We start from the raw sequence: 27769 nt of genomic DNA on the forward strand, positions 1-27769 counted from the left end.
AAGCTAACTGATTAGGCCACTCCTCCCATTCTACCCAACTTGGGCTTCCGAATCTTTCTCAACCCAACATACTGGGCACTCCAGCCCATCTGTAGAAGCAGATGCTTAGCATGACCTCTAGAGCTGGCAGCTTTACCTTCGTAGTTTGTTGGTGCTAAACTAGCTTCCCGAAATCATTCTGGTCTCTCAGGATTTGGCAGATTAGCATCCAAGGACAGAGAACAGACAGATGGCAGCAGCACTGACAATGGAAGGGACAGTCCCCAGAGACTGGGCACTCCCTCAGTCCAGTCCTGTGTTACATACCCTTCAAAGCACAGTATGGTGAATGAGAACAGGGACTCCAGAGAAACTGGGCTCAGCATCCTGGCTTACCATTTACTAGCTGTGTGACTTCGGGCAAGTTACTTAACCTCTCTGTTTCTTGATTCCCTCAACTACAAAGTGAGGATTGTAATAGTAACTACCTCACAGGATTTATAAGGATTATTCTAAGGAATTCAGTAAGTTAACATGGGTAAAACGCTTAGCACATAGTAAGTGCTCTATGCGTTAATATCAGAATCCTCAAAATCACACACTGGGGTGGATGATTGAACAGATGAGGAAACTGAAGTTAAGAGAGATTAAGTTGCCTAAAGTCACACAGCAGCTAGTTAATTGAAGCAGCAAAGCTGGATTTAAATACCGATTCCAAAGCTTTTGCTTCACCACACTGCCACTATGCCACATTGCATCTTAGCAAAAACTCAAAGACTTATTAAAAGAATCAATGTTGAAATAAAATGATTCTTGACTATCTGCAGGGATTTGCCAACTGAGGCCACTGTCCTCCCACTTCAGTACCTGCTTATTCCCCATGGGCACTGCTTTCCGAGAGGGCTCTGGAATATTGCCTACTTTGACCCCACACCCATTCACAACAGCCAGGTGACGCCAACAGACGGGGAGCATCTGCTGAGTCTCCAGCTTCTGAGAAACAGGGGAGAAAATCTTTCAGATTCTGATTATTGGTCTTCCCGTATCAGTAAAGTGAATTTTGTTATTTTATAGATCTGTATCTTTCAGAGAATTGAGCAAACACAGATTAGGGAAAATGGGTAAACGGATTAAGTATCTAGGTACCTATGCTGTATCTTATCACCCTCATTCCCCCAGGGATCCTCCTAAACATACATATCTTTTAGTCTTAATAACCATAGATATTCACAAAAATATCTAGTCTGGCAAACACTAAAATTCCTAAAGCTAATATATTTCTCACCACGTTATTATGTCCAAAGAGAGTAAGCTGGTGCCCATGTTTCTAATGCATTCCATCTACCGTTTCCTTTATAAAAGCAGGAAAAGTGCTCAGCTTTACCCAAGATGGATTTGGGGCGTCTCTAACACTAGTGAAAGAGACTAGAAATTGCTTTCATTCCTGCCTCTCTCCACAGACTGCCTCTCTCCTGGGTTTGGTTGTTATACGGTTGCGGGTTGGAGCTGAGCAGGCAGTTTAAAGCGGGTGACATTGAACTGGTGTGTTCTGTCATTCAGTGACTCTACAGCAAGACATGACATGAAAAGGTCCACCGACATCCAGAGAGCAGCCACATGTAGGATGTCCTGCTCTCCATCTACATTTTTAGAAACCAGTTCAATGGCTCCTACCCCTCCTTAGAGATGACAAGGCAGGCAGGAAGAAGAAAGTGATCTGGAGGAAAAAAAAAAAAAGAAAAAAGACACATGTTTTCCTCCAAAGGCTCTCATGTTGCTTATTAGATAAAGTCAGCTCCATCAAGACAGCGCACTCTTTACATTCTAAATGGTTCCTTGGTTTTAGAACTGTGGCACTCGTGCCTGCACCGTTTCAGAGGAAAGCAGCCTCTTGGCGAGCAACTGGGACTCTCTCGGCTCCATTACCAAGGGAGAAGCCCCAAGTTATCTAGCAGGGGATAGGGTCCTAGCAAATAATAGTGTTTTTACCTCTAAAATTTGCTGACTCTGTATGTTAAGAGGTGAGAGCAGATAAAAACAAATTCCCAGGGAAGGGCTGCAGAAAGGTGGAAACACTGAATGCAACTTTAACAGAGGGGGCTGGGAACAGACTGCACGGTGCAGTGGTTAGGAACCCTGGCTTGGAATGTGAAAGATTTGGGACTCTGCAACTCAGCGTGTGACCTTGGAGAAATTACTGAACCATCCCCTGTGATTAAAGGAATCTGTTTCCTTCTCTGAAAACTGGTGGTAACAACAGTGTCTTCTCTCCAGGGTTGTTATGAGGTTTGGATGAGACAATAAAAGAGAAGGGCACAGCGCCTAGGGTTGGAGCTCTTATTATTCACCAGTCCGCCTGTCTCCGCACATCATTTTACAATGTTATTGGACAACATTTACCGAGCACTTCCTATGACCAGGCACAATGCTGAGCTCTGGGTTTCATGGGAGAATTAAGTCTTAGAATGACTGTGTTAACAAATACATCAACAATATAACATATATAAACAAATTATATTAATAAATATATTGGGAGTATTAGTACTTGGATCATTACAAGGATTAAATGAGAGAACACCTGCCTTGAAGGGTTTAGTATAGTGCCTGACACACACAAAGAACTCACGGGAAGGGGATATTAACATGAAGGGCAAGCCCCATTCACCTTGGTGACAAGCGGGAGGGGGACAGGATTAACTTGAAGGGTTTTCCCCTCCCCCATTTCACCACATCCTCTGCTACCAGCTCTCACATCCCTGGCCAGCTCCTAGCCTCCTCCACCAGCACTTGGCTCTTCCAAACAACTATGAAAGGACGCAGCAGCTCAAGAGCTTGAAGGTTAAGGTGATTAAAACACAGGAAACTGATCAGTCTAGCCATTACCCTAGTGAGGAGTAGCAACCGGAAGGAAGCCTGCTGGGGGGGTGTGGGTGCTGGTCATGCTCTTTATAATCTAGATGACGGGGACGCGTTCACTTTGAGGAAACTCAATTTCTACAATGAAGATTTGAATACTCTTCTGTACAAATGGTAGGTTACAATAAAAAAAAGTTAAAAATAGTAACTGCCCTTCTCCAACACCCAAAGCACAGAGCAGCCCTTCACGGTGGGCATGCCACACTCGGGTCGTGAGCACGCCAGGTCAACCACCTGTGGCAGTGAGCAGCCGCCTCAGTACCCACCAGGGAGCTGTAGAAATACAGCTTTTTTTGTTTTGGTAAAATTGGGAAGCAGTGCTCTAGAGTACCAAACGACAACCTCCTCCTCAATCACACAAGTCTACCCTAAGGTTTTTCTTATCTAAGGTCAAGGTTATTGACTCTGTTTTTAATGAGATGGTTTTATCTTCTCCAACAAGGAAAGAGTACACCACATTTATGGGTCAACACTCCTAGACTGCTCTTTACAAAACTGAAAGCCTGTCTTTGACATCATTCCATATCTTTCTCTTCATACCAAGCAAGTATCTAGCATATCACACAGACTACATGCTGGTTTTGTCTTTGAAAGTTTATTGTTATTTAAAAAAAAAACAAAACCCTATACTTTTTACATTTTACAGTCACCTCTCAGAACATTTAATGATACCAGTTAATAATGATATATAAAAAGCCTACCAGCTGCTTGAAATGGCTGCAAATTTTTACCATGTACTGGTATTAAATTGGTTTGAACTCTTTGGAAAAATTGGTGTAACATTAAATATCGAGATTTCAAATTCTCAGATTAGAAACAAGATTTTTAAGTCAGGAGGAGATTTAGTAAAAATTCAAGGCTAAAAGGAAATGTTAATAGAAAAACAAAAATACTGTAAAAAAACAGGATTTCCCCCACCCCCAAGTTAGGTTAAAAAAAAAATGCAACCAACCCCACCCCGCCCCCAATATTTCTCTTAGAAAAGTCACCCAATCCTGAACACAGGGTCTCACACACAAATACAAGTAGCTTGATTTGCAGATCAGCCTCTGGGATCTTATACTGGACTCAGTTCGGAGTTTTTAAAAAAAATTAAGTTAGGTAGTGAGATATCCATAAATACTGGTATCCAAACGAATGAAAACATCCTGGCTTTGGTATGGCTACAGAAATCTGGAAATTGTTCAAGAGGACACTGGCTTTGGAAGAGAGGGAGGCAGAGGGTAGGGAAGGCAACACAAAGCCCCCAAGCAGAGGTAAAATAAATATTGGGACATAGCCATAGCAAACACTGTGTATAATACTGAGGCAGGTGCCTCCAACAAAACACACATATAGGTTCTTGATCAGAATAACCCAAGTGCAAGTTCTTGATCAGATTAACACCATGTACAGGTTCTTCATAACAGTGGTCTAGACCAACCTTTTTCAAAGTATTACCTGCAAGAAACAGTTTGAATTTGGGGATGCACGTGGTACCCTACTGTCTGGTGAGAGAGAAAGACTTTCTGGAATAAGAATGGCCACCTGGGCTAAAAGCCACCCCCTTGTTAGTCCAGGAATATCAAAATCTGTGTTTGTCCATCACAAAAGCACCTCCAACTCCTAACAAGGGGGCTCTGCTACCCCTGGTCACCGCAGGGGCCTGCCAGAGGGGTTGAACAGCTGGCTTTTCATCTCTGGGGTGAGAAAATAAAAAACTCCAGCTTCTGAGATTACGAGTACAACTTACTGTGCTGTGTCTCAAGTCTACTCCCCACTTGCCCTCATTCCCACAGTCATGATTAGGGACTGAGAGGATACTGAGGAGCAGAAGGCAGCGATGTGGCCGAGGCAGAGCATGGCCTCATCACCCTAAAATTTACAGAAGAGAAGAGGCCAAAGTGCCCATACTCTGGTCTTCACATGAAGAGTAACTTCACAAAAGCACAGAGGTGCCACCAGAGCAGGCCAGAAACAAAGGCAACTTGTTGCTGTGATGCTGAATCCCCAGTAGTTATCAACACGAGCCTTTCCAAAAGAAAAAAAAAAAAAAAGACCAACAAACTTTGGTGTACTGCTAGGAAGCTAAATAAGACAATCACTCAAAAATAAAAAATAAAAACAAAACTGTGATGACCACACATACTGTAACTAAATTTCCATCACAGGGTACTAGCGGAGAACATACAGCCACCTGCTATTATGGCACATTACACACACCACAGCGACAATTCAAGCAACAGAGGCCCTCTCATAGAGCAAAGGCTGTCACGAAGAAGCAAAAGATGAAGGCCCTGTTTACTGTGGACTTGGTTCACTCCAGTAATCATCATAGTGGGGGCTGCGGGCAGGGAAGAAGCACAGAACACCCAGGCAACTCTAAATAAACAAGCATCATTTACCCTATTCTCTAAAGGAGACTCCAACACCGGGGGCGGGGGGGAGTGGGTTATAAATTAAAACTAAAACAGATCTGTACAAGTCTTTACTCTGAGTCAGTAAGGTTTGGTCTCTGTTGAAGCCAGGACTTACAAGAAGGTGATTCGCTTGTCGTCATGGCCCCCCAACTTGCTTTGGGTGTATACATCAAGAGACGACACAAAGAGAATCACCTGAGACCAAGGGCATGACATACAAAGATTTCTTAGGATGTGTAAGGTCTACTGATTTCCCACAGAGATGCTAACACAGTTGCTCTAACCCCAAATTCTTTAAATATCCTACGGTGGCAGCTAGAATACAGAAAACCCCATCTGCCAGCAAATCATCTCTCCAAGGCTGGAAAGGAGGGGCAGGAGGCAGGGAGCACGGGGAAGGCTGTTTCCCCAGGACTCCCTTGTTCGGTGGTGGCCACAGCAGAGCTTCCTTTGTCTTCAGCCTGGGCCAGACCTCCTGGGAGGCTGGGGGCTCCAACAAGGCTCTATGGGCTCGAAACAGTCCGTGTGCAGTAACAGCCTCGGCGACAAGAGCGCAAGTGGAGTTATGAGTGACAGTCTACAGATCACTGATGACCGCCCGGTCAGTCTCCCCTTCCCACCTACAACAGATAACCCAGATAATCGGCCAGCACCAGTACCACTTCATCTCCTTAAGAGCAGGGAACAGAAATGAATTAGAAATAAAAACTTCTGACATGACCACTTGTTCCGGCTTGAGCTAGAACAAATGTGTCTGATAAACCACTTGCATTAAATAACACTTAAAATGTGCTACCTTCAGCACATTTCGGAGCATGAGATGCCCCCTCCCCCAACCCCATTTACTTCAGTGCACGTAGCCACCCAGGCAAATTTTTCTGTCGCTCAGCCAGTGGAATGGATGGCATACGCCAGATGTTACACAAGGCATTTATTTCTCAGAGAAGGCTGAGAGCCAGGAGAATTAATCTCCTTCTGCTAGGACCTCTGCCCCAAGCTTCTGGGGAAACAGTGAATTGGGCTCAACAAGGGAAAGAGCTACGTGATCCACTAATCATATTTAAAACATGAAAATGCAATGGAGAGTGTATCCCTTCCTGGTAGAAAGACCTAAAGACAATTAAAAAAAAAAAAAAAGTCCCTTCAAACTCAAAGGAAGCTTAAAAAAAAAAAAAAAAGACAAAGTATAGGCAAAAAAAAAAATGAAGAAATGAGTAAATCGAACTTGCGACACTCCCCAAAGCAAGAGTTCTTGGTGACGGCTGGCTGGAAGAGGTCGAGGCAGGAAGGAGCAACGCGAAGACTGAGTGGCTGCCACCACAGCACCTCGCAGAATCCACAACAGCGCTCCCCAGTTTCCAAGGCCAAGGAGCAATTCCCAGGTTAAAAACTTTCTATTTGGAAGAAAACAAAACCAAAAACCACTCCAGAAAAAAGGTCAAGGGAAGAAGAACACTGTAGAAAGTCAAGCCGCTGACCTCCGGCGGATCACAAAGAGTCCGCGCTGAAGTTGGCCCAAGTAGATCCTCATCTTGGTGCTGTCACTTGTCTTCCTCACCCAGATCTGCAGGAGAGAAGGAAAGGGAACAAGATGAGAGCGGCTACAGTGAACACTGCGGAGCCAATCTTCCAGAGCATCAAAACACCTGCATGAATGAGGTGTGGGCGGAAAACTGGCAACCTCCTTCTGCCAGGCTGCGGGCCCCCCTACAGGAAACCTCTGGTGTAGAGCAGGCGTCAGCCCTGGACCTCCTTTCTCCTTCCTTCTCCCTCTCTCACACCTCTAATTAAGAAAATGGAAAGCACAGTGATCTCAGGTTCTATTTTTGCCTTGATCTTAAGGACTTTTTTTGATTTGGTTTGATTACAGCATTATCAACATTCAAAATACATATATTCATGAATATAAACTTTCAATCAAATTTGGAAATATTTTCCTTGCCCCAAGGGACTTCCATATCATAGTCTTTCACTACTCTGGTTTCCTGGCAATTAAGGCTAATGGTCATGGCAGAAAAAGAAGGAAAAAATAACAAGGAAAAAAAAAAAAAAGCCCATGAGTGAGCTAAGGCCCAATTAGGATCATCAGAAGGCTAAATTCGCTTAAGACAGCCCTTCCCTCCTGACCATATCCTTTTCCCACAGATGGTATCAGAGGTCTGACATTTCACAGGGCAGATGCATTCTTGCGTAGAATGGAGAATGAGCTCTGGCAGCAGGGAGACCGCCAGAGCAGACGAGGGCACTCAGTAAGTGTCATCCCTGTGGCCAGGACTGGGAAGAAAGCTACCTCCTCAGTCACCTGACACACCTGAGCTATTTCATCTTTAGAACAACCCTACGAAGCACTATCCTCACCCCCATTTTATAGAAGAAGAAGGCTGAGTCAACTTGTCCGATGTGAATTCTGGTGCCTGCTGTCAAAACCCCTTGCTTGCTCCTGTCCACTCACCCAGCCCTGACTCTTCCTCTCACCTGTTCCTCATCCGCTTAATTAATGTGCAATCAGATGGGGCCAAAAGCATGATTAAGTTCTGCATCCCACCCACACATGCAAGCAGAAGTCTACGGACCTATCTTCTCCCTCCCCCATCCAGTTTTCAGGTTTTAAAAGTGTTTGTTCTCAGTCTCATTTCAACTCCTTTAATGTGGTTATTTAGCAAGAGAGAGACTTTAAATTCAAATACACTGGTTAAAAATAAAGTTAAAGACCTCACAGGAAGCTGAGCCTCTAAGGACCTTGCAGAAGCACTTTAAACTGAAAAATGACCCCAAGAAAGGCTGAAACAGGGAGTCACCAACAGGCTCAGACTCACTCAACAAATGTGACTGATGTCAGGTTATGCCAAGGCCAACTAGCTCCAGTGTCACTTAGAATTTGACCTGAAAAATCAGCTAGAATCCTTCCAAGAAGTGAGAAATGTTTTCCCATTACCAGAGTTGCATGGCTCTGATACACAGAGGCTTCTCCCCTCCAGGTGACATGTCTCAGTGTCACCGTTTTCTTGTCAGACCTCCTTGACACTCTATTATGTCAAAAGATGACAATCTTCAAAAGAGAAAAAAATATATCTTGCATTTCTATTTTTCCTGAAAAATCTTGAAGTGTCACCAAGGAGGATGAGGCACTGGTTGTGAAGTTAGGTTTGAATCCTAGGAGGCCATGTGGCCAGGCACAAAGGCTCTGCTGTGAAGTCATAACACCTCTTGCTGACAAACAGCATGTCTCTCCATCAGATCCCCTGTTCTGGTTCTGGCTTGGCTGGGCTGACTCACAGACCCCAAGCCCAGAGAGAAAGGACATTCATATCCGGAAGGCTCTCCCTAACTTCGGAGTAAACAATCATTTTGCAAACTAGTCACATTTGAGGGCATTTTCAATTCAGGAAGCTAGGAGAATGGAAGAGGCTTAAGTTATTTCATAATCCAGTTTCATTAGATTTACTGTGCACTGGCACGAATAAGTTACAGAGGGTAGACACATAAAAATCAATTTCTTGGCAGACATTTGTGGACTGATAAAAGATCAAGCCAATCTAGCTATTAAAGTTTTAAACTTTTTAAAACTACTAACAATACAAGTTACACATTGCCGACATCCCCCTAATGAAGAAGGGCCCATCGTAGAACTCACTCGCCAGTCATCCTATCCTGGAGCATAACCCTCTGAGCTGACTTTAGAACCAGTCACTATCCTACAGGAGAGACTCAAGGAAACCAATATCTGAGGGCCAGAGCCTGGCAGCTCACTGTTGAAGAGGCACAACAAGACGTGTCAGATTGTAAAGAGAACAGGCAAGGAGCAGTGTGTAGCTCAGACCTGGCCAGCATCCATTTACTGAGCACTTACTGTGCACCAGACCCTGGGCCAGGTGCTTCATTAAATCTTCACGGCGCAAAACAAATCTTTTAGTACACACGAAAGCTCTAGAGAAATAAGGAAGATGGAGTATGCTCCACAAGCAAGTTCCGTGGTCGGTGCACGGTTACCTTACAAAGCAGGATCTGAACACACAGGTATCACACAGACTTGCCTTCTGTTCTTTCCTGTAGTCTCCCTCAGTGGTTCCCAACTCAATGACTGTATGTGGAGTTCACCAATACCATCAGGAATATACAAATCCATATCCTGTTGTTAGTCAAGCAAAGTAAGGGATTTCCGGGGATATTTTGTCTCCATGCAATTTCTGTCGGGAAGTGCTGACTGAGATCCTAACCCACACATGACACACGATTCCACTGTCCGTTCTTGGTAACACCTGTACTGCAGGTTTGTCACACTTTGCTCTCCTGAGGGGGGAGGGAGTTCGGCCCCTACCTCATTGGCTCCGACAGAGCTGATCACACAGCTCAGTTTCTGGTTGTCCTTTGACTCCAGATAGATGGCCTGACTCTTGTGGTACCTGCCAGAAACAAGACACAAGTTTATGTAGTATGTTTTTAACCACTTTATTGAGATAAGACTAACATTAAAAAAAAAAAAAAAGCCATACATATTTACTGTTTATAACTCGATGAGTCTGGGGATAGGTACATATACCCGTGAAATCATCACCACCATGAACATATCCATCTATTCCCAAAGTCTCCTCCTGCCCTCTTCATCAGAATTATTTGTTGCTGTTATTTTTTCTTTTGTAGAAAGAACACTTTGCATAAGGGCTATGTTCTTAACAAATTTTAAGTCAATAACACAGTATTGTTAAAGGCACCAATTTTAAAAAAGAAAGGAAAAAAGGGAAGAAAGAAAACACCACAACAAAAAATATAATTAAAAGTCTTAATTTACATTTGAGGAAGAGTCTGGATTTCAGGTTTAATTTGAAGGCCTCCATCCTTGTATTACATCAGATGGCCTCCTAATCTTCTCCTAATCTAAAACTTATACTCCTTGATCCTTCTGCAGAGGGAAAAAGGAGGCAAGGGAAAGGCTGGGAAGCTAACTTCATATTTACTTTTTATTTGGACTATATACCCCAATTCAGTCAAAAAATATAACCTATTCCCACTTTCCACCCATCCCAAAACACTCAACAATCTGTTATTTTATTTTCAATATGTCCAATTTAAGTCATCCACAAGAAGGCAGGCCAAATTCAATTCTTTCTTTGGTCACTCATTCAGCAAATACTCATTAATCACTTCCTGTGTAGCACTGAGGATGCTGGAGGTTGGAGGTGGACAGTGAACAGGAACAAGGTCTCTGAGATCACACAGCTTCAAATACAGCAGCCGTGAAGAATACTGAGTAATCACACATTCTGAGTGTCAGGGTGTGCACCACAGGGGATCTGATGTGGCCTGGTCCATCAGGAGAGTTGCCTTGCATGGAGTAGACCACAGAGATACTCCATTTCAGCCCCAGTAGCCATCCTCTCACCCTGTAGCATAGGACCACCTTCAACTTCTACAAGTTCAGGGATAAGGCCGAGGATGAAAGTGAGGAAGTCAGGGCCAAAGCCCAAATGAGACAACAGCAGCTGCCACAGGACGAAGGAACAGCTGCTGGATTATAAGAGCTGGAAACATGCACCAGGCTGCTGCTGGCAGCCCTGACTGGGGCCAGCCCTGTCAGTCAGGAACATAACCTCTGGTTCATTCTGGCTGCAAAGATCAGGCTAAACAGACCCACTAACTCATGTAAATTCTACCAAAATGCATCTCCCAGCAAAGTACTGCATTTTATCATTACTTCTGTGGGGGGAAAAGGCAGACTATTTTGCTGGTATAATGAAATAATCTACTGCCAGGATATCACAGTAAAGAGATGTACTTTACTCCCACAATGAGCTTTTTCCAATCCAGGTTCTAAGCACTCTTTAACCTGCTACTTAGGAGCTGAAAACTCAGGTTTCCAACTCAATTTACTTCCTGAAAACACTGTTAAAAGAAATCGAATCATAAATGCAATTAGAACAGCGAGATTGGTTTAGACTCAGCTTTAAAGTTGCTTTTGGCCAGAGATCAGTTGGTAAACTGGGTCAGGGGACCTTCATTATGCTAAATATGTAATATCACAAGGTCTGAAGTATACAGTACATGAGGAAAGGCTGAATTAGTTCACAGCGTGACTCAAAAATTCCAGTTTCCCTCCCACATCTAAGCCAACTTTCCTATGTGAATAGTAACATCTGAAGTGATGGTTAGAGTAAAATTACAGAGCGGGAGAACATTTGAAGTTATTCTATGGGGATCGTGAGTTATTAAAGAAATAAAGACACAAAGCATGCACCTGGCCTCAAGTCATTCTGATACTATTTCCTAAATACTTTAATAAAGAAAGGTCACAGTGTGGTGAAGGAGTATGTTACTAGTGTGGAAACATGCTCAATATACTGCTAAGTGGAGGGGGGAAATCTATGTCCATCACGTTCCTTTCTTATAAAAACACATATGCATGTTATGTGTATCATACGCACACAGAAAAAATTGGTTAAAGTTACATAGTTAAGATGTATAATAAAAAGTGTATTACAACTTTATAGAAATATGAAATGTAAATTAAGAATGGTATTCTTTTTATCACATGCTTTCTTTTTTCTTCTTCTTTCTGAAATAAGCAGGTATTACTCATTAAAAATTAAGTAAATCCTGGTCTGGAAAATACCTAAATAACAAAGATGGGTAAAAACAAAACTTGATGCTAAAATTAACGACTTAATGTCTTCAAAGACAACAGCTAACTCTGGGAGACTAGTCAAACAATTCTCATGAGATGTGCCGCATTTTCCTTCAAATGTGTGCAGAATCCAAACCCCAACACCTCTGACTGGCTTTAAAATGAATACCGGAAGTAAACAATGAGATCTGGTCTGTTACCCACCCACCCACCCCCACCCCCCCGGCCAAGAGGTGGTCTGGGACTTGAGCATCTGGCCACCTCCCAAATCTGCCTGCTTTGGGGTCACCAAATGGTGGTGGCTTGAATGTCCACCATTGGTCACCATCTGCTCCACAGCAGAGCTGGCCAGCGTGTTTCCCAAAATAACCCACTTCCAAGCCAACGGATTCTCAGACCCTCCTGAACCAGAGTCTCACACACCACAACACAGTCTTGAGGAACTGTTATCCCTGGATATCAAATCTATTCAACCATCTGAATTCTCTGGGGAAAAAAAAATCCTCAGAAATTAGTGTTCATATTTTCAAGATGAAACTAAAAAGTATAGGACAACCTTAACATACAAATTTACTTTTTAATTTCTAAAGACTAATAAAAGAGGAGGAGAGAATTCAAAATATAGACATAAAAACTGTTAAAAAGCAGCAACAATAGAGCTAAAAATGTAGTTTATCACTTTTTTGCCAATTAACTCATTTTATAAGCTGCAACTCAGATAAAAAAAAATAGTTTAATAGCCTCAGAGAACAAGCCCCAAAAGTCAAACTGACTTTATTACTTTATTACTAATGGAAATCCTGACCTGGGAATCCCAACAAATGAGCTCTTAGAGCTTTGCTTCTACTATTAAACCCAATGAACTAGAATCAACAGTACTATTATGGAAGAAAGCAATTTCTTCGAAAGGTGGGTCAAAAAGGAGGGGTAGAATTAATTTAATTTTGTATCCTACTGGGAATCCTGATATTAACGTTTCATTTCCCAAAAAACCTGAATACCATGTTACAGCTCTGGAACCTCAAGGAGTCCCAATACCAGTTGTAAATATTCACCATCTTAACAGTCTTTCTCAGTCACATTAGCAGCCCGAGATTTAAAGTGGGGAGAGATCACCGGCACCATCAGTAGTTATTTTAAAATACCAGCTACTTTTGTGGTACTTTCTAAGAAGGGTCATTAGTCCAAATCAAAATGTGAGGAAAACCTAACAGCAGGGCATAAAATGCCTTAAAAGCACTACTAGACCAAGGCAAAGCGAAAATGCTTATCTTTCAAAATAAAATGTAGCTTGGTAAGTGTTCATGCCAAGATGGGAAGCCTGAATCACACTCATTTTGCTGAAGTCATTTAAAACTCAATGAAACACGTTTGCCAGAACTACCGTTGTACCCAAATACTCCACACCACTGGAAAGAGCATAGAGCGGTTCACTCGCCCTCCCAGCCACAGGCTGTGACTGGCAAAAGAGAAGAATGAAAGCCTCCTAACTGACAGGACACAAAGGCTAAACATCAAGTTGAGACTGGTGAGAGATGAGGCCAGCTATGCACTGGTCAGGGCGTGGGCCAGGAACCCCATGAACACTTTCCAAATGTGGCAGGGAAAGGAGAGACCCACCTTCCCACAAATGTGTCATCAACTGACTGCCAAAGCTAAAAGGAAAAATACAGAATACAGATGAAAACAACAGTCTCCATATTTAATAATACGCAACTTAAAATTCACCGAAAAAGGAAAATCCTCCCAGAGACCTTCCTTTCAAAATTTCTGCAGCCCTGTGAGAAAGACAGCGAAATTCACTCAAAATGCTCAGGTCTAGCACAGCAAACGTGACCACCCTATTTACATTATGAAACACCAGGAATCGTGGATCCCTTCTTTAGGAAAACAAGAATTTTATCTTACTGCATTTTCACCCTAAAGACAAGTCTCAAAGTCTAAAAACTAAGCCTTAGAAAGAAGATCTGAAGCAACGCAATTACAAAATGAACACCATTTAAAATATCACATAGCTTTAAGATTCATAGATCCGTAAAAATGTTAGTGATAAATCTCATCGTTTTTGAAGACGGCTCTTATGTGCGGGCTTGATCTTTAAAGGTTATTTGGCTTTCATTATTAGAAACATTTTTCATCTTATTTTGCCCCCTCAGTGTGTTGAGCTGTTAGGGCCTGCCACCTAGTGGCAATATGTTCTGATAAGCAATGTTAAGATACACTAACTGGCCTTTTTGAAGAAAGCCAAATAGTCAGATGAGAGGGGCAGAAGTCACTAAGATCAGGCTCACAGAGGCGGCCTTCACCACCCGCTTATTAACTCACTGTAACCTAATATTTTGGTGGAATGGATTTATTTCAGGAATGACTAGATTTCTAAGCATTTCTGCCAACTTCAGAAGGATAATATTTTAAGGTAATCAATTAATCTTGGGATTTTTCTTCTTTAACAAAGCTCAAACAATTCAAAATAACCATTACTCTAACTTTGGAACTTTGGGTTAATACATTCAAACTCAAAAGATCATTAAAAATGAGAGCCATCATAAATGATAATTACACAGCATTAAATAACCTCAGATAAACATTCTCCATACAAACAAGTGGAAATCCAGAATGCAAATGTGTCCACCATGACTTAAACTGAGTATGCCTGCATATGGACAATGAATAAAAGAATATGTCAGAATTAAAGGAGCTGTCACAAGGAGGTAGGACCCAGGGTGGCTTAACGCCTAGCAGAATCTGGGGCTACAGTGCCGATAGTAAATGTCTGTTGAACGAATAAGTGAATGAGTTTATAAGTCTTCTCACACTGCTTTACAATTTCCTTTCTGATGGAAATGCTGGTGGTCTGAAGATTTTAAACTGTCTTTATTCTCAAATATTTTCTGGCACATTAAAAAAGCTAATGTAACATACCTATATACTCACATGCATCTAAAAAATAAAATTATACAAATACCAATTAAAGAAAAAACTGTCTTTAACATAAACTGATAATGTTTTAGGATTCAATTCCCCCACGTATGTTTCCTGGAACCCTCATATAGTAGGATGATGAATGAAAAAAGGGTACACTGGGTCAAATAAATAATACTTGATAACATCTCAGAAATTCACAGCACACATGAGCCTATCAGAGAACCCAAAGAGCACCTACAGTGAAGAAAACCATTTAATTTAACTAACATGGTCATCCCCCAGACTCATCTGACTACAAAATGCTTTTTTCCACAGAACACCTATTAAATTTTAGTGCACAAGGGAAGAGTTAAGAGAAGGTAGAGAGGGACATAAGCCCTGGCCTCAGTCTACAGGGGAATCACCAAAGATAGAAGCCTACAAATTCTAGTAGGATGCCAGCAGCTGAGAGAGAGAGAAGGAGGGCTCCCATCAGAACACGTTTTCAGGAAACACTGCCTTCAGAGATCAAATGAGTAGTATTGATCAAATGACTCCTGACACACTTTTTTATTTTTATTTTTTAAAAAGCAAGCTCTATGCCCAACATGGAGCTCGAACTCTTGACCCCGAGATCAACAGCTGCATGCTCCAGTGACTGAGCCAGCCAGGCGTCCCAGGCCTGACGCACTCTGAAATGTTATTCCGCTTCAGTACTATGTAAGCTAAGCAGGAGCCATACTCGGGAACAATGAGATAGAGCCCCAGCCTTCTTTCCAAGGGGTTCTTTGAAGACTCTTAATGAATAATCTGTGATTTTCCATAACATACCATCTTTTATCATAGTACAATTTCCCGTCTTCTATCCGAGCTTCAAACCTCTGGGCTGGAGACTCTGCGGGTGTGGCAGGCAAGTGTTCAGGAGAGGACGGGGACGCTGGAGGAACCAAAAATATTTCAGTGACTAAGCGTGTAACAAGCACATGGATCCAACAACATGCTTTAACTGAAATGCTATTAACGAGCAGCAATAATCATGATCATTCAGTCCTTAGGGGTGTAAAAACGAGAATTCAACAAAATTCTTGTATATTACACCTAACTTGCTCAAAGCAACCCTGTGAGGTAGGCAAGGCAAAGATTAACCTCACTGAACAGAGGAGAAACCAGGGATGCAGGCAGGCTAAGTCATTTGCCCAAGTGACCATCGGAAGCCTAGAAGGGCAGGAATTAGGAAAATCTCTTTAGAATTTTAAATCCGAAGTCATTTCTAGAACTATTTATCACTAGGTAGAGCAGGCTATCATGTATGCACAGAGTCAAGCCAAGACAGTGCTAATAACTACAGTGGGTTCAAAGGATCTAAATTCACACACTTCCATAACCCCCTCCCCATCATGCCTTCAGAAACACGGCACCTCTCTGTGGACCACGGTGACTCTCAGAAGGAAATTGTTTAGAGAAAAAAGAATCTTGTTTCCTTCCACCAGGCTTGGTGAGTGGACAGACATGTGAGTAATCATGGTGCTTAAAACGTAACAATGCCTTGCCTGTCCAGAATTCTATTCTGCAGCCTAGCACGGACTCTCAAGTGCCACTCTGGAAGGAACCGCCGCGAACACTGGGCTGGCCTCTTATGTAAGCTGGGACTGGGAGTCCCTCACCAGAGCCAGGCCATGAAGCACCACTGGAACAGCAGTGCCCAGCACTTAACTCTACAAATACTGAAAAATCCTTCCAGTTTCATTTCCAGAAATGGAAGAGGACTTAAATCTTATGCCTGATGCCTACACAGAAGGAAACCTTTACCAGCCTAGCATCAAATGTCTCTTTTACAAGAAATCAAGGAAAACATAACTTTAAACGTAACAGGGTTAAAAAAAAAAAAAAAATCAGGGGAGCGGGCACTTAAAGCTCCCTTCAGTTTTCATGATGACTACTCTTAGGCAAATGATGGACATTTTATTTTTGAAAATTGCAACAATCCCGTCAGGTATAAGCATGCTTTTCCCAAAACATGATAAAAAAGATTGCACAAATGCCAGCAACACTGTGCGCTCACCTGGTCTCTTCGGTGACTTAAGCTGTAGGAAGAACAACAAGAAATCTTAGAGCAGATCATTTTAGATACAACGTAAAGTGACAAAGGTATCAAAAACGACTGAACATGTAATGTGAACAACACAAGCCTAAGCTTTCAAATAAAGCAAAAAAATCAAACTGTACCTTATTTAACGTTCTCAGATCCTCCATGATCTGTTCATCTGTTAACAAATAGTTTAGCTGAGGTGTCGAGAGTTAAAGGAACGTGTCTGAGAAGCATGGTTTCCAAGCAAGCAGAAATCAACAAAACGGTAGCAGCATTTTAGGATTTATAGTGGGACTCTGTCGGATGCTGTTTCTACAAACATTCCCCTCTTGAAGTTGCTGATCCTATTAAATGTCATGGTGCCCAGGTACGTAAAAGAACTCACAAATTTCTTTCAAACATCTCTAAGTCATTCAGTTACTCCAAGAATGAGAGCACAGGACACAGTACAAGAACTTCCTCCTCAATTTATGAAGTGCTTTTCTGTTCCAAAGATCTGAAGCCCTGTGCGATCGTGCGCGCGCGCACACACACACACACACACACACACACACACACACACACAGATGTGGGCTTATTCTTCCCACATAACTTAAACCCCCAGTTGCAAAGACAAAGGAACCTGAAGTTAAACCCTTTCATGATGGCAGACAATTGAGTCATATTGTGTAAATGGCTATTTATCCTCTTCTCAAGAGGACAGAAACAGAATTTTGCTGTGTGCGCCCTCACCCCCTCCCACTTTTATGATTAAAGGGCTTTTTTATGTGACTGAAATCTCATTTAACAACTTGCGTTCCACTGTTTTCAGGATACAGATAATAGAGGTACAAAAGGCACATATTACTGGCCTCATTTTACAAGTAGAAAAATTAAGGCACGTGAAATCTGAGGTCACCCTTGAATCTCCAAATGTTAAAACCAGGTTGAACTTCCGGCACAAAGTTCCTTTCCAAATAACTGCTCTCTACAAATTCCTCTCACTAGAAGCAGCAGCAGTTGAGGACTCAATAAAATGGCCATTCCCAGGGCGCCTGGGTGGCTCAGTCGGTTAAACAGCCAACTCTTGGTTTGGGCTCAGGTCTGATATCGGAGTCATGGGAAAGAGCCCCACACTGGGCTCTGTGCTTAGCATGGAGCCTGATTGGGATTCTCTCTCCCTCACCCTCTGCCCCTCCTGCTTGTGCTTGAGCTTGCTCTCTCTCAAATAAATAAATCTTTTTTTAAAAACTGGCTATTCCCTAGCCCAGGGATAAATACACATGCCTGCCAATCACATATAATTTCTATAGGACAATGGCCATGTATAGTCTAGCAAACGGATAAGCAAAGGATTCAATAGTCTTAAGAAAAAAAGCAATTAAGGCTTGATGCAAATGGATATCAGGAGCGGGTTTTCTCCTCTTGTCTGGGATGGGGACAGGATCATTTGGTCGCCTCCGCAACTTTCTGGTCATGATGGGTTTCACTTCCATAGAATCTGTGGCAAGAATTGAATGGGTAAATCTATCCAACTCCCACTTGAAGTAAGAATCGCTGTACTATAAGAATATCTGCCCCACAGCCACCCAATCAGAACTGTCTTATTGGGGACATTTGGTTCATTCATGGACCAAGCACAACACCCATATCAGATGTTGGGGGGAGGGGACTGTGTTTAGAAGACCCAGACTGTCTGGCCTAAGCGCATGCCCCTCTCAGAAATGCAGCCCAGCCATGTGCAGTCTACCTGTGGGAGCATCTCTCCAGCATCCCGAAAACTAGAACTTTCCTCCTCTTCCCTCAAATTCAGAAGCCACAGAGTGGTAGGCTCTTGGGATCAGAAGGTAGGCTCTTTGGATCATCTAGTTCAACTAATTCCTGCTACTCCCATGGAGAGAGGGAGAACTGAAGTGCACTCATGCACAAGACTCTGAGAGGCCACTGGCCTCAGTGCCACCCTCTTTATAGGACGTGTTCATTCACAAACCTGGACTTTCATTTTGTTTTATAACCTCTTATAGCTACTTGACTATCAAGAATGAGCTAACGAAGACTCATAATAATGTCCCTTTCATTCTTCTTGACTTCTCTCCGCAGTCTGACACTGTTGCTGACTCTCCTAGCCTTAAATCTCTCCTCCCCTAGCCACCACCACACAGGTCTCTACTCTCCTCATCTGCCTCCTTGGGCTCCTTTCTGCTGGTGACCACTGCAGTCCAGTCGGTTTTCTGCGTGTCCCAGTGAGCCTCCATCATCAATGCCAGCTCCCCCAACCTTCTGAATGGCAACGTATGCCCATCGACACCATCCACTCTCAATGACCCAAGTGACCTTACTTCGTGTCTCACCTCCCACGGCTGCTTCCTCTCCTGTGTCTCGGGGGCATTACAACTGTCCATCTTCCCCAGTCAGAACAGAACGTCATTGTGACTTATCTTCCTTCCCCCAAACATCATATTCACCAGATCACAGGCAATTTTGCCATTAAACCACCTCTCAACTCCACCCATCATCCTATTCTCACCTCCCTCAGAGCGATCTTCCTAACGCACAAATCAGATCATCCCTTTCTTATTCAATATTTTTATGGCTTGCCACACTCCACAGAAAAAAGGCCAAGTGTCTTTTTTCTGGTCTTACCCCTTCTTCATTCACACACACACTGTGTGAGAGCTTTTGGCTAAGTCTCTCACCCAAGGTCACCTGCCTTACTACACCCTCAAGCCTTTACATGCCGTCCCCTCTGCCTGGTCCCCTCTTTTCTGCCCGGCATACTCCTACACAACACCCCTGAGAGTCAGCTCAACACTCCCCATCCCATGATGGTTTTCAGAGTCACACCATCTCCCGAGCAACCAGAGCAAACCTCTGTACAAACCTCGGCCAGCAAGCACCACACTGTATGGGACATCCTCCCCAGAGACTCCTGAATTCCACCCCGGCACCTCACAATAGTTCGGGCATACAGTAGGGGCTCCACAGTTTCCTTCGGAACAACTAGATGAGATCAAGCCTGACGAGGTCGTTCATTCATGACCATGCATACTATCAGCACAGCAGACAGGACAGCCTTACAGAATTCAAGTGTAGCCCTTCTAACACAGCAACACGCATGATCTGCGAGTAAATAATAATCATGTACAAAGTCACAAAATACTTCTGCGTGTTGTTCTTAAGAAGGGAAATGAGCAACACTGATTTTCCCCCTATACATGGAGGGAAAGGGATAAGAACCACAGACCTAATGAGTATTTGGAAAGATGTACATGGGAGTGGGTGGAGGCAAAAGGAAGGAGGACAAACACACTTGCCCCTGAGAAAAAGGGGGGGGGGGTCAATCATCCTCTCTACAAGAAATGGCTCACCATGTCTCTCTTTCATATAAATAAATAAAATCTTTAAAAAAAGAGAGAGAGAAATGGCTCACCCTCTGCGGAGCTGGTGTGCTTCTCCAGTGACTTACTGGCCACCAGGTGTGAATCCCTACTGCAGCTGTGACCTAAGGCGGGCTACCTAAACACTCTGTCTCAACTTTCATCTATAAAATGGAATTATCGTAATACTTCCCCCACAGGATGCTGGGAGGGTTACAGGAGATGATACCAGTAAAGCCCTAAACACAGCGCTGGGTGAGCAAGAGTTCAATCGATGCTAGTTTTTATTATCGCATCTGCAGCCAGGTAAACACTATACAAATATCTTTTTAACAAGTCAAGGTGCAAACAGCTGAATGAAGTTACATCTTCAACAACAACCAATGTCAGCTGTGAGGCTTTGCAACATTCACGCCTAATTCGGAAAACAAGATGTGAAGGGAGTTCACCCAACCCAAAGACTGCTAGAGAAAGAGCACCTAGCATGTGAACATCACGGAATGTTCTGTCCACCAAAGACAATGGCCCAGTGTGCACTGTCGTCTGGGCTGCCAAGTAAGGCAGGTGGGGCGGGTGGGCAATACGTAATGGAAGTAAGCCAAGTAAAGGCACAGCTGAGAGAATGTGGGAATAACCCAGTCTAATCATGGCCAATAAGCTCAGAAAGTCGTAGCTGCATCACTCATAGATCAGAAAATACAATCGAATTCTTCTTATGAAATAGTGAAAATCGATCTATTTTATTAGCCTAGTCACCACAATAACCTAATAAATTTTCATCCAAAAGACGACTTCAGCAGAAGGAAGGTGTTCTGAAAATGCCTCTGAAATGTACTGGCCTGTCCCCACCACCATCCAGGAGAGAAGGAGTGGGGAACAGGCCTGGCCAGTGGTCCAGGTGGAAGATGGGACTCGTGGGGAAGACCAACATGTAAACATCACAGCCCCAAAACTACACAGCAGATTACCTACTCCACTCCCTTTGCTCCAACCTCCTGATGTCGATTTTTCACAGAGGGAAAGGATATCTGACTACGTGGGTCTGAATCCACCTAGAAGTTCCACGCCTCGTGAGAAGCAAGAGGCTGGAAGTCCGAGTTTATAACATCAGGGTCCTTGGAGTTTGGCCAGCGAGAGTCCCAAGGGGCTCAGTCTGGGTCCAGCACAAAAAACAAACTTCCGGAGGTGACACCCAGACCTTGGAGCATGGCACCCCTGTAGAAGGCACTCGAGTGGGAAATCAGTCTGCCTTGCAGACGAGCCCAACACAACTCGGACTTAAATCAGAAAGCCTCTCAGAAAACCTAGAACCCTTCATGGGTTTGCTTCTGTGGGGATAGTATCTGCGATCCAACCGAACACCAAACACACCAGTGGCCGGGGGCGGGGGGGCAGGGGGGGAGGTGGTACGAGGGATGGGACAGGAAACAGAAACACTGAACGAGCGCTCCTTTCCGAACCACCTCGTGTATGTGACAAGAGCACAAATCCTCCTGCTCTGCTCCCGGGGAATGCCAGCAGGAACGGCCACACCCGACAGACACAGGCACTCTCCAGGTAGCACTGGGCATGCTGGCTAAGAAATGGGAGTGCAGGCTCAATCCGTGCTGGGCAGAGCCACTACAGCACCGTCCCTATGGAGACATATTCCTGATAACATTAATTACCTGCAATTACCATACAATTAGCACTTCCCTGCTGGCCTTGGGTTCCACACTTCTCTGGGCCTAGTCATTCACTCCAACACAAATGCAGTAAAAGCTTCATATGAACGTACTTTACTCAGACCAACCCATACTTGTTTAGCTACTGAGAAAATATCAGTTGCAGTGACTCAAAGGAGCATCCTTAAGAAAAAGAATGTTGGGGCGCCTGGGTGGCTAGGTCAGTTGAGCATCTGACTCTGGGTTTCAGCTCAGGTCATGAGATCAGAGCCCTGAGCTGCGCTCCGTGCTCAGCGGGAGTCTGCTTAAGTTTCTCTCCCTCTGCTCCTCCCCTACCCCCCAACACTGGTTTGCACTCTCATAAAAAAAAAAAAAAAAAAAAAAAGCCACTGCAGAGTGACCACTGTAGCAGATTGGCAATGACCCCCAAACCAGGAGCAGTACAACACGGGGCGAGCCTAGAGGCCCAGAGCAAAGCCCAGGACACCCATGCCCCTCTCTAATGGGTTGGCAGGCTCATCAGCATCAGGAATGGACACTGCGGGTGCCTGTGGGAGGTGCATTGGGGGAGGTGAGAGAAGAAGGAAGGTCAGGTCTTCAGTGACCAACCAGGGTAGGAACCAAGGGCCCCAGCTCCCTCAGGCAAAAAGCTGTCCAGAGAATAAGGATGGTGCTGAGAGAGTGAACCTCCTCTGTACTCTGGAACACCTGGATTCCACAAGGGCAGCACCAGCAAAGACCATCTAGTGAAAAGCCCGCTCCACCCAAAATCCAGGTCACCTCTTTCCTTCTCCCCACCCAGACACTTGTGTGGGGCCTCCTCTCCTTGCCTGGACTTCCAAGGTTCCTGCTCACTGGCACCTGCTCCTCGTTGTGTGAAACCATGCCTGCATCAGTACAACCACAGAGACCTCGGCAAGGTTTTACAATCAGTAAAAACAAGCTGAGAAATCTTCACCTTCATTTAGGAGCACGCTCTGTGGACACCGCCTTACACTGGGCAAGATAAAGAGGCTGTGCCAGTCACGTAACGACCAAAATATAAGCTCCTTGAGGACACACACCTTACCTATTAGCCTCATTTTATGAATCACTCAGTACCACACGAATCCACAGAATTTCCATGATAGATAGCATCATGTGGTGGTTAAGACCAATTCTGCCTTACACACTATCACGCTGAGGCACTTTGAGCAAATGCCTCCGTTCCTCTGAGGCTGCTGTGCCACGTCAAGTCAAAGGACATCACAACTTCCCAATCCCTCAGTGCTTACTGTGTGTGCCAGCGGCTCTTTCAAGCACTTTATAGGCACTGTCTCACCCCATCTTTGCACCAAACCTCCAAAGTAGATTTTACCATCTCCCTCCTAAATGAGAAAACCCCACCATAGAACCAAGTTCATGACAGCGCCAGGATTCATCCACATCTATCAGCCTAACGAGGCAGTTCTAACATTTTTATGTAATACCTGGCTCGATGTAAGTACTCAGGAAACAGTCCTTTAGCATTATATTTTGATATTATAATTTTGATTTTAATATTATAAATACTCATGGCTCCAGCTATGAATCCACTTATCTTCTAAAGGAAACTCACAGTAGCTGCCACAGGGGCCTGAGGCTTGGAAGATGCGCCGGTGAGGCAAAATTTACAAAAGAAAATGAAGTAGTGGTTGGTGGACTGCTGAGACAAAAGAGAAGAGGCAAGTATCCTCAAGACAGGGAGAGGACAAATGGATGAAAAATGATAAAGCTCCCACACATTAAGTTCTCATTGATTATCTGGGTTACTTATCACCGTGGCCTCAACTGCAGAGAAAACTCACACTCAGGTCATTCCACCTCCACCCTCACTACTCAAAGTGTGGTCCAGCCAACAGCATCGGCAGCCCCTGGGAGGTGGTTAGAAATGCAACATCACAGGCTCCACCCCAGACCCACTGAAGCAGAAGCTGCACGTCATCGAGACCCCCAGCTGACTCCCGCACACACCCAAGCTGGGGGAGCACTGATCAGTAATTCATCCTGGTCTCCTTACCGACAGTACACCTTTCTACCTGCATAACCCATTGTCCTAAGTTCTTCTCAAGCGGTGTGGGCAGTGGAGAGAACCTCCCAATAACTCCCACAGTGTCTGCAAATGCTTTCAGTCCCGCTCGGACAAAGCAGGTCACTTGATCTTCTCATTCCCAACGGGTTATTTGGTCTGAGTGTCCCATTGGCCTCTAATTCCAATGTTGTTTTTCAAGAGATCTTCACGTTGAACCAGAAGAGGAGATTTTAAGAAATATCTTTTCCGGGCAGAGCAGATATTGGGCATCAATCCACAAAGGTGAAATAAGTCACTCAATGAGAGGAATGAAATCAGGCCTTTAATCCAGGACCATAGCAGCACCATCTGTGGAAACGCTAATTATCCTTCTAGCTCCACTGCCTTTTCTTCCGACATTCTATCATTACCTTGGCACAGCTTTCCATACCAAGGGTACCAAATGGCTTGAGGAAGGACATCGGTACCTTTAATGCCCATGGCTAGCTTTAAGCACTTGTATAATCTATTTTACTGCGTTACAAATGACTTCCCTGCATTTATTTGTCTTTTCTACCCTGGCAGGCTCAGCCTCTAGTCACTGGGGATGCCTCCTGTCCCAGTTAAGATTCAGGCTGCAAAGCGGCCTGGCCAAACAATGTCTATTGCTTGTCAATAATCAGGATGCCAAATCACAGGTAAGGTGATGATATCCCTCCCTGCAGATGGAAAGGGAGCAGCTATAAACGGACAATATTTCCCACTAGCCTAATGAAGACTCCTGAACATCTGGTGGCTCTAGCAGAGAGCGATGAGGCATCAATGCCAGAAACAGCCACCATCAAAGAAAACGGTGTACAGGTCAGAAAGCAGGCCGGCAGACTGGTACCGAACAAGGCAGCACAGTGCTAGCAGTCTAATCAACAAAGCGTGGCCACAAGAACAAGATGGTGCTGTATGAAAACGCTATTTTAGCATCCACTCTCACCAAAAAAACATTTCTGAGCCGCTTTCAGAGGCCTTCAAGGAATTAATTCCTTCTGCCAAGTCTTTCAAAAAGAGAGATATCAGAAGAGAGATTTTCAAGAATCAGATCCCCCACTTCAAACACACCACATTCTCATAGGTCTATCATGGGGATTGGGCTAGAAGTTTACGTTAACCAAAGGCCCATGTTGGGTCACAGCACCAGAAATACTGAAGAGGAAATACCATTTAACTGTTACTTTTAAAGTCCACCCCCAGGAACTTCACGTGAAAACAATGCATCTCTCATGGACCTCTACTAAAATTAGATATGCCAGAGCTCCAGCACCTCCTGTACATGATAAGAGGGAAATCCGGGGGTGTGCAGAAGGCATGCGCTTACACATCCAGGTGACAAACTCACCACTGACTTGTCTTGCAATATTCGCTGACAGAAATTTTGCCAAGTTCCAAAATATCTAGTTCAAGCCACTTCCCGCTCTGTATCCTTCTAGGATTCATCAGTCTACATATGGCAACAGAACAGTCAGCCCATATTGCTTCTCCCTTAAACTTGCCTACATCCTGCTGAGTTCCCGTATGCGGATTACTAAAAACTAGAAGGCAAGGGAGGGACTGGCACAGAGTCTAATGTAACTTTACTACCTTTACAGGAAACTAGTTCAGTTTAGCTTACTCCTGCCAAATTTGTACCTACTGTCTGAAATGTTCACAGTAACACCTGGGGAAGGGATCTAAGAGCATAGATGATATAGTCAAACGCCTTTGTTCTCATATCTAGGTCAAAGGAAGACAATGCCTTTTCTATAATTAAGGCAGACTGAAAAAGAAGCAGAGAGATTCCCACCACCACAGAGGGACTTGGGTAAGTCATCCATGAATGGCAGCTGACCCAGGAACTAAATGAAATAAAGCATAAGCCAGCAGCTGCAGCCAGGACTAAAGGTCTACCATTTACTGAACACCTGTTACACGCAGGGCACTGTGCCAGGCACTCACATCTCTGACCACAATCCTGTAAGACAAGGTCTGATCAGCCCTATTTTATAGAGGGGGGAAAAAGGCTCAGAGATGTTCAGTGGCTTGACCAAAGTCACACAGCCAATACCAGACAGAGCAAGAACTCTGAGCCTTCGTGTCAAAGCCCACCCTCCTTCCAGCTGGCTCTGCTTGGACAAGGAACTGAGGTAAGAGAGAGGAGGTCCTGCCCAGGGCTCCCGGGACCCTGCTCTGGGGGGCTTTCATACCTCCTGTCAGCTCCATCGTCAGCTTTTCATTTTCGATCATTTTCTTCTTCTCTTCTAGCTCAGCGATCAGGTTCTCTTTCAGCTCTACCTTCTTGTCTTCAAATTCTTTCACCGCTGCCTTCTTTTCTTTAATGTAGTTTCTCTCCACCTGTTCAGTCTGAGGAAAGGAGAAAACACAGGCTAAGGCTCCATTAAGACCCTCGCAGCCAGGGCTCCAACTGCAAGTTTGGCTCTACACTCAAGAGCCCAGAAAACACCTTTATGAGAAATGTGGGATAGCGGCACTCACATGCGCACTGACAGTAACGGGATGTCTGGGAGCAAGTTTCCCAACGAATGCATAAAATTGAACCATAGGACTTCTGCTTGTTTTTACAAGCATACCCGCCTTGCTACTCAGTATTTCCTCTCTTCCACCTCTTACACTGCACGGCTTCCATGCTAAAATGAAACTTAAGATTCTCAAAGACAAACTCTTTTAAAGCCCCAATTTCGAAGGAAAATAGTACATTCCGGATGAAATACCTACATTCAAAACTAATTGCAATTACAAAATACTGAGTTGAGATGACCCAAGTTACTGTATTTGTTGATAAAGATCAACTAGAGCAGAAGGTCATCTATTAGGTACCTGAACCCTCAAGTACTCGAACATTGAAATAATGCTAAATAAAAAGGTGTTCCTTTTTTAAATCTGACCATCGTATTAAGTGAAGAACAAGGGAGCTTACGGTGGGCTACAGCTGTGGATCACATAATCCTGCGGGCTGTGACTCTATGTGTTGCACTGACTTCAGTGGTAAAACGGTTTCTGATAACGTGCTCTGTTAAAGCATGACCTTCTCACGCTCGTGTGTGGCTCTGATAAAGGCAGGACTCCCCCCACACATACACACTAGCCACCCCAGGAAGCGATCATCATCCAAGATTCAGGCTCCCATCTCTGTACCACAGCACTGTGCTTCAAAAAGAAACAACACTCAGATGTCCGCTGAAGGAAAGGAAAAATGTTATATCTGTCTTTCCTACTGACCAAGACAGCTTTGGCTATAAAACTGAACCACTGAGCCAATTCAGAGACTGGGCTGTGTCAAGGACCAACATAACAAATTACTAGACCGTTATAATTCAGAGACACTCCCAGATGGCTTTAACGTGAGATAGAAGTCAACAAGAAAGCAGTGAGGGGTGAGTATCCCCTAGTCCCCTGTGATAATCTGAGGCTGCCCACTCTACAAATGAAGAGATGGCAATTTCTAAATTAAGACCCAAAATGTCCTTTAGTCAAACAGAACAGTGATGAAGGCTTGCAGCTGGGGGCTTCTTAACTGTCCATTTGGTGACAAAAGAAAAGATTCTCTGGATTGGGAGAGGAAGATTCCAGCCTCAGAAAGGGCCTGCAAACCCAGAAGATCCAAGGTACTTACTTCCAGCTGGAGGAAGAGTTCTGAAAGAGATAAAACATGCAATTAGATTCGCTAGGCTGTGTCACCTTTCTCGACAGTGATGGTAGGACTCATTTAGAGGCAGTAATTACTTTCTGAAAGCATGGTTACACAGAGCAAATGTTTCCATCAGTA

General features: G+C 44.1%; 1 protein-coding gene across 3 annotated transcripts in view; it reads right to left on the minus strand.

Annotated features, from left to right (window-relative positions):
- The window catches only part of SUDS3 (SDS3 homolog, SIN3A corepressor complex component), a 76508-nt gene that overhangs the window by 39642 nt on the left and 9097 nt on the right, over positions 1 to 27769 (minus strand). Inside the window, exons 5-13 of one of the 3 annotated variants that reach the window (XM_040619862.1) lie at positions 27617 to 27636; positions 26190 to 26346; positions 18291 to 18386; positions 17044 to 17105; positions 16880 to 16901; positions 15649 to 15754; positions 9613 to 9697; positions 6773 to 6858; positions 3472 to 6688 (exon numbers count right to left, since the gene is read on the minus strand). In XM_040619862.1, coding sequence (XP_040475796.1) covers positions 6415 to 6688; positions 6773 to 6858; positions 9613 to 9697; positions 15649 to 15754; positions 16880 to 16901; positions 17044 to 17105; positions 18291 to 18386; positions 26190 to 26346; positions 27617 to 27636 — 908 coding nt within the window. In that variant the 3' untranslated portion in view covers positions 3472 to 6414. Of the gene's footprint in view, positions 1 to 3471; positions 6859 to 9612; positions 9698 to 15648; positions 15755 to 16879; positions 16902 to 17043; positions 17106 to 18290; positions 18387 to 26189; positions 26347 to 27616; positions 27637 to 27769 lie in introns of those variants that run through there. The other 2 variants (XM_040619863.1, XM_008707712.2) reach the window with 2 other exon arrangements.

The sequence above is a fragment of the Ursus maritimus genome, unplaced genomic scaffold, assembly GCF_017311325.1.
Source record: "Ursus maritimus isolate PB19 unplaced genomic scaffold, ASM1731132v1 scaffold_33, whole genome shotgun sequence".
Lineage (NCBI taxonomy): Eukaryota > Metazoa > Chordata > Mammalia > Carnivora > Ursidae > Ursus > Ursus maritimus.